Source organism: Loxodonta africana, chromosome 13 (genome assembly GCF_030014295.1).
Source record: "Loxodonta africana isolate mLoxAfr1 chromosome 13, mLoxAfr1.hap2, whole genome shotgun sequence".
Lineage (NCBI taxonomy): Eukaryota > Metazoa > Chordata > Mammalia > Proboscidea > Elephantidae > Loxodonta > Loxodonta africana.
The window spans coordinates 56,315,920-56,323,788 of record NC_087354.1 but is presented as its reverse complement, the minus strand read 5'-3'; the positions used below and the strand labels follow the sequence as shown (position 1 = coordinate 56,323,788).

The window sequence follows — 7,869 nt, the reverse complement described above, 5'->3', positions numbered from 1 at the left end:
GCCCACATAGAATGCAGCGTGTGGAACCTGCTGACCATCTTTCTGAACACCGGCCTGGTCTCTGCATGTTGCCTGGCTGCAGACTTTGTGTGCCCTCTCCCCCCATTCTGTTCCCTCTCCTGCACTCCCTAAGGCCAGCTGCACCACATCACTGGTCTGTTTCTCCCTAAGGTGCTGACAGCGACCACTTACAGTGGGCCTCTTTCAAGAGCACAGGGAAGATGGGCAATTACAGGTCCTATCCTGGGTTCTCCCCATGCCCACTGTGGGTAGCCCTGCATAAATGTCCACATCACAAATATCAATGCTTCTGCTTGGTCCAGAGCTCAGCAATGCCATTTGTACCCTCCTTGAGTTATTCTGTGAGTAACATAACCTTTGTGGACTGGCTGGCACTGGAGCCTGCTCAACTGGAGCCTGCATTGGAGGGCTGCAAGATGACCTGACTGATCTCCATGATTACCATCTCATCTTCAGATCAAGTCCACCCTTGGGCTTTGTGAAGCTGGAGGTGGGACGCTGCAAACCATGTTTCTGCTGTGCCAGCTGCTCCCGTTTAGACTCTGCCAATAGAGGGCGGTAGAGAGGGACTGTGAGGCTGGAGGCGGGACTTCCTGTTCGCTTCCTCTTTGCTCTCTACCTACTTCCTTCTTCTGAGCATCACCGTGTCAACGGTTGTGTACCTCGCAGTCGCTGTTCCACTATGTAGCAGCACTGAATATAGTTTCTAGTAATAGTTTTTGCAACACTTGCACAAACGGCTTCATCTCCCCGGCATAGGCACGAGTACCCACCACATTTTGAGAGGGCGGATCTCAGCCGAAGGATCATCTCTAAGCTTAAAGACCCCAGCACCAGCTGAGCAGAGAGATCCCTCCTCAGAGGTCTGAGTTTCAGTTTGTGGGGCCCCTCTACTCAAATTCTGTATTTATTAATTCCCAAGTCCTCCAGCCTAGGGAAGGTAGCTACTTCCAGGAATTGCTACTCCCTAATAATTTAGTGTCTTTTTCCTTTTCAGTTACCTACTTAACAACTTGGTACCTAATTAAATCCTGTACCTTGAATTATCTCTTTATATTAAAATATATTATTGGGGGGGGAAGAGGAGGGGATGGGGAGCAAACAGTGGCAAACTGTGCCAGAGGCTTTGAAGAAGGCATTTTACACGCTGTTGCCAAAGCCATCATTGTATTTTTTAGACTGCCAGAATCCTAAACTCACAGACATTTGTGAGGGCTATCTGCGATCTGGAACTCTGGGTATTTCTACAACCTACAGATTATTAACAATCATTTAAGACCAGGCAAATGGATTTTTCTACCAGTGCCATTTGATGAAAGAACCCTGGTTTTCATGGACTTGTTTTTTTAAAAAGAAAATAAGTCTGAGGAAGGTATTTTTATTGCTCCTGTGTCGGGTAAGATAAGACGGGTGACTGCTGGGCGCAGGGCCACAGAAGGCAAGGGCAAGGGGCATAGCTGTGTGCATCTATGTGTCCTTGTTTTAAACTCTTTTATGAGCACTGACAGGTTTTTATGAATGGCTTTGTGGCAGGAGTGCATGGATAGGAACTGACCTGTTCTGACTGAAAGACCTGCTTGCTTCCTCAGATGTTGTCAGCACTTTTTTTCCTGCCTCGCTTACCTTCCTGGATGACTAGTACCTGAGAGTATGCTCCTGAATGACTTACCTGAGCTTCCTCTCCTATCTGAGAGTGGGAACCACAAAAGGAGAGTGATAAAGCCACCTGTTACTCTCCACTTTGCAGAGAATAAAGAGGAACCCAAGGCAGTTGCTTGAACATTTTGTGATCGTCAGAAAATATATTTAAAAAAAAAAAAATTAGGAGGGGTTTAAAGAAGACCAGGAGAAATGGTGTACACATTTGCTTCCATGAAGCCCAACCAGTCTTCCCTTGGAAGCAGATTCATAATCTGGCAAGAGGTCTTCACTAATCAGAAAAGAAGCTATTAAAGGTGAGCATTGTCTCTATTTTTCATTTTTCTTCTTCTTAGATTTCCATAAAAGTTATTACCAAACAGGATACAATCTTATTCAGAGCTTACAAAGAGATTACAACAAGGGGGAAAAAACATTGCTGTCTCATTTTGTTTTTCTCCTTTTAGGGATTTTTTCCCCTATAATATCTAATTTCCTTTGATGGTACCCAGTACCTTAAATTGTATTTGAAAGGTATCTGTGACTTGGTGGAACAAGTATTAGGCTTGAGGACAAAAAAACAAAACAAGACAAAAAAACACTGGGGAAGGGGGAAGGAACCCCAGATCTGCTTTTTATAATGTGTGTAATATTTAGCAAGGTATTTAGCTTCTCTTTTTCTATGTGTAAAAGAAGTCTAATAATACCATAGCTGAGACTGGCTGTGAGGATTAAATGAGACAATGTAAAGAAATATTTCTGGCCCATAGATGGCACTCATTAAATATTGTATAAGCGTGGCTATGTGTGTCTGTGTGTAGGTATATTTTAAACTTGGATAAACTGAAGAATTGTCTACATGAGTTATTGTTGTTGGGTGCTGTCAAGTTGATTTCAACTCATAGTGACAGCATGTGACAGAGCACAAATGCTCTATAAGGTTTTCTAGGCTGTAATCTTTACAGGAGCAGGCTGCTAGGTCTTTCTCCCTTGGAGCTGCTGGGGGAAAAAAAAAAACCCGTTGCCATCCGGTTGATTCCAACTCATAGTGACCCTGTAGGACAGAGTAGAGCTGCTCCACAGGGTTTCCAAGGAGTGGCTACTGGATTCAAACTGTTGACCTTTTGGTTAGCAGTTGAGCTCTTAACCACTGTGCCACCAGGGTTCCTGGAGCTGCTGAGTGGGTTCCAACTGCCAATGTTTTGGTTAGCAGCCAGGTGCTTAACCATTGTGCCACTAGGGCTCCTTATGTGAATGATTACAATGCATTTTTTTTAATCCAATTATTTCTATTTCTTTAAGAACATCTTTTTAAAAGGGTGGCTAGATATCACATCTGATCAGTGAATTATGTGCAGTGATAGGCATCCTAATATATAAATGCCAAACGAGAGCAAACAATGTACTTTTTCTTTTAAAAAGGACTTCAGATTTCTAGAACTGACACGGAAAATCTGCATTTCATGGATTATCTATCCAGACCTACCAGAAAGTCTAGGTTGAAGATAAGAGCTTTGTAATAAAAACAGGGTAGGGGAGAATGAGGAATGAAGGGTGGGGACTTCCTCTGACTGATCCTCCTCTACCTCAGCAGGTGGTCAGTGCCACTTCCCCTTCTCTCTCTGGAGTAGAGGTGGAGCCTGATCCCAGCATGTAGGCTCAGGCTCTATCCCAGGACGAGCAAACCAGCTGTAAGAGGCTCCTTAGGCAGGTTTTCTACTGAGGATATTTGTCTAGAGAAGAAATACATTTTTGCTGTCAGTTCGGAATTGAACTTGAAGTGCCTGTGACTACATTCCGGTTTAGTTTGTAATTGAAAGCATTTTCTTCTGTCCAGGGATTCCATCCTCCTCTTCCTTCCCTGTGGCTGAACTCTACCAGGTCTCCCTTCCATGAAGATGTTTAGTTGGAAGAAGAAGTTTTGCCAGCAGCATTACCTGTGGGCCCTGGGCTGCTATATGCTGCTGGCCATTATTGCTTTGAGACTTTCTCTCAGACTGAAATGTGACTTTGAGCACCCGGATCTGGAGTCCAAGGACTTTCAAAGCCGGCGTTGTAGGGACATCTTGTACAAGTCCCTGAAGCTGCCAGCAAGGAGCTCCATCAATTGTTCCGGGGTCACCCGTGGGAACAAGGAAGCAGTGATTCAGGCTGTCCTAAGCAACCTGGAGACCAAGCATAAGAGGGAGCCTTTCACAGACACTGACTACCTCAACCTGACCAGGAGCTGTGAGCACTTTAAGGCCAAGAGGAAGTTCATAGAGTTCTCACTGAGCAAAGAAGAGTTAGACTTCCCCATCGCGTATTCTATGGTGGTCCATGAGAAGATTGAAAATTTTGAGAGGCTGCTGCGAGCTGTGTATGTCCCACAGAATATATACTGTGTCCATGTGGATGAGAAGTCCCCAGAAACCTTCAAAGAGGCAGTCAAGGCGATTATTTCATGCTTCCCAAATGTCTTCATGGCCAGTAAGCTGGTTCAGGTGGTTTATGCGTCCTGGTCCAGGGTGCAGGCAGACCTGAACTGCATGGAAGACCTGCTCCAAAGTCCTGTGCCATGGAAATACTTCCTGAATACATGTGGGACAGACTTTCCTATAAAGACAAATGCTGAGATGGTCCAAGCGCTCAAGATGCTGAATGGAAAGAACAGTATGGAGTCAGAGATACCTACTGAGTACAAAAAAAACCGCTGGAAGTATCACTACGAGTTCACAGACAAATTGTTCATGACAAACAAGAAGAAGGACCCTCCCCCTGATAATTTACCTGTGTTCACAGGGAATGCCTATATTGTGGCTTCTCGAAACTTCATCCAACATGTCTTAGAGAACCCCAAAGCCAAACAACTGATTGAATGGGTAAAAGACACCTATAGCCCTGATGAACACCTCTGGGCCACGCTTCAGCGTGCACCGTGGATGCCTGGCTCTGTTCCCTACCACCCCAAGTATGACACCTCGGACTTGGCTGCCATCGCCAGGCTGGTCAAGTGGCAGGGTCATGAGGGAGACATGAGCGCGGGGGCCCCTTATCCACCTTGCACTGGAATCCACCAGCGAGCTGTTTGTATTTATGGTGCTGGGGACCTGCACTGGATGCTTCAGAACCATCACCTGCTGGCCAACAAGTTTGACCCAAAAGTGGATGATAATGCTCTCCAGTGCTTAGAAGAGTACTTACGCTATAAGGCCATCTATGGGACTGAACTCTGAGACACACTATGGGAGAGTTTGCTACCTACAGGTCATGTGCACACATGCTCAGACCTTGCTGGGACAATATGGGGGTGGGAGGCCAGGGTTCTGGAATCTCTGGGGTCTCCTAGGCTAAGGGGGCTGCTAGTGGAGTAAGTAGACCTGATGACTACTCTCTTATCCCTACCTCAATGGCTCCTCCACTGATTTTCATCACGGAGTGAGAATGAGAACCACTGTTATGTGGGGAAGAGAGGGAGGGAAGTATGGCAGGGGACCCAGGATTTTGGACGAATGCATGGTGTCAGCTTTTCCATTCTTTAGAGATGCCATTCCTAATAATGCTAGGCTTGGTGGGGGAGAGGAGGGTGCTTCACTAAGGAAGGAGAACATCAAAAGATAATTTTGATGGAATGAGAGCCCTCTCTTTTGTACTCTCAACTTAAAAATAAATAGCTCTGGATTCAAAGCCTTACCTCTACTTCTTGTCTAGTAAGCCAAGAGTAAGATAAATAAATTTTAAAAAATAGAGAAGAAAACGTGTGAGGCATTTTTCTCATAACTACCAGTCACATATCCCTGATGGATGGCAAGAGAGTCACAATTATTCAGAAATGGTGCTGGCCAGGGTGAGTGAACAGCAAATTCAGAAGACTCAAGAGAGACAGATGTGGATGTGTTATTACTGAGAGCACTCCTCATTTTGTTTACATGGCTGGATTCACGTCTTTTGTAAGGAAAATGGCAAGAGCGGCTTATCAGTTTGACTACTCGTACCCTTATGGGAAAATTACGGCAGTAATTTTGCCTGTTTCCCAGCTAAAGCTTAAACTTCCACAGCAAAAATAATAGCCATTTAGGTAAGGTCACCATATAATTGACTGTCCAAACTAGAATACATTTTGGTGGCCGGGGAGAGGGTCTGTACCATTAATAAAGATACTGGAAAATAAGAATAAACTAGGACTGTCTAGCTAAACCAGGATGCTTGGCTACTCCACATTTAGACCTCTTGAGTCAAAAGTCTTGTTTCAGTGTGTGAATGGGAGGGTCCCTAGTTGCAGCTTTGCGGCTTATACATTTTTCTGTGGGGAGGCAATAACGTGTGTGGGGTGTTTGTATGTGTGTGTGTGGTTGGTTGATATGTGTGTTGAGGTGCATGTATGGTGTGTGTGTGTGTGGCTGAGGTACATGTGTGATTGATGTGTGTGTGGCTGGTGTATGGGGTGTGGGTTTTCTTCAGTGTTACTCAATGGAACAATTTTCTTTCTAAAGCTCCAGAGGTAATTGTCAGGCCTTTGGAAGACAATCAGCTGCTAGTCTTACTCTTCTACAATGGGCAAGGGATGCTATGTGAAGATATAAAAATATATAGTACAGCTGATCTAAGACTGATTTTTGTGTATGCAACATGCTAAGACTGATTTCTATGTAAATTTACTTGTGTATTTTGAATGAAGTTCCCATTAACATGTCATGATGTCACTAATGTTTTTCTTCTGACTCTGACTCAACTTATCATGTTCTCTGTCACTTTGGGTTTAATTTTCTCTTTAACCATGTACTCTGACACAGTCAGTTGTCACTGTGCCTGACACAGCTGATGATTTCCTTTGCAAGGCTGTGTCCTTTGGTAGTGGGCATCACCACTGCCAACTTAACTGCATTGCCACTGACCCCACCACAGAGATGACTGATGGGCTAGTCCCCTGCTCAGCAGAAGTGCCCTGTAAGGTCAGTTCCCAGCAGTGGTCAAGGACCCATCCCTACTGGGTGGCGTGACTACCTGGGCCAGCCTCAGAGGAGCCTCAAGGGGGCGCACTCCTCGGTGGGAAGTGGGACAGAAGAGCTTTGATCCCTCAGTGCACGTTTGAGACAAGAACCTGGGCCTTTGACTTCGTTGTCACCTTGAGAATTAAGTTAACGTTTTTCATATAAATAATAAGGTTAAAATAGGAACTTGTCAATTTTTCGAGGAGGGAGTTCCTGGAATTTTCCAAGCATTGAAATTTTCTCTAGAAATTTATGCAAGTGAATAGAAAGTGCTCTTTATTTAACAGTGTATCAGACGGGCTGAATTTCTGCTGCGTTGGTTTAGTGTATTTTAGATATCACACAATTAAACCAACACATCTGTTGATTTTTCCTCCCTCTGAGCTTTATCTATTTTATCTACTCGTTCAACCTTTCTCTGGAAAGTAATCTTATGAATGAATTAAGGAATAACTATGTTTGTATTGGAGCCCTGGTGGTGTAGTGGTTAAGTGATATGGCTGCTAACCAAAAAGTCAGCGTTTCGAATCCACCAGTCACTCCTTGGAAACCCTATGGGGCAGTTCTACTCTGTCCTATAGAGTCACTATAGGTCAGAATCAACTTGACAGCGAGGGGTTTGTTTTTGTTTATGTTTGTATTACCTCTAAAGTTTTGAATTTCCTCCATATTTTTGACTCGTGAGCACTGTTGTTATTAACTGTGTTTTTGTTGCATGCTCTGTTTATTACGATCTTTTCTCTTGGCTGAGTGAAACATTTTTTTAAGAAAAGGCAGTTGATAACCTTGTTTGGGAACAGATGACGTACTTTATTTGGGGACATCAAAGATTTGGATTAAAAACGGAAAAAATAATGAAATGCCTTGCCTGCCTTCAGTACATTAATTAAACAGAAGATCTATTCTTATTTCCTCCATTTAGTCACATTTATTACAAAGATGAATAAGATATGGTTTCTGCCTCTATGAAACTTGAGTGTACTGACAAGCAATGCAATAACATGCAAATGTTAATTGAGTTCTACTATGTACCAGGGGGCCCTGGTGGTGCAGTGGTTAAATGTTTGGCTGCTAACCAAAAGGTTGCCACTTTGAATCCACCAGCTGCTCCTTGGACACCCTGTGGGGCAGTTCTACTTTGTCCTATAGGGTCACTATGAATCAGAACCTACTTGACTGCAACGGGTTTGGTTTTTTGGTATGTACCAGGAGTTCTACTATGCACATGAAGTTGCTATGA

General features: G+C 44.0%; 1 protein-coding gene across 1 annotated transcript; it reads left to right on the top strand.

Annotated features, from left to right (window-relative positions):
* Nucleotides 1–3,530: 3,530 nt before the first annotated feature.
* GCNT3 (glucosaminyl (N-acetyl) transferase 3, mucin type) lies at nt 3,531–5,385 on the top strand. The gene has a single exon (XM_010598013.3). It carries the CDS (start codon nt 3,552–3,554, stop codon nt 4,872–4,874), a length of 1,323 nt encoding a protein of 440 aa, XP_010596315.2. The 5' UTR covers nt 3,531–3,551; the 3' UTR covers nt 4,875–5,385.
* Nucleotides 5,386–7,869: the final 2,484 nt, after the last annotated feature.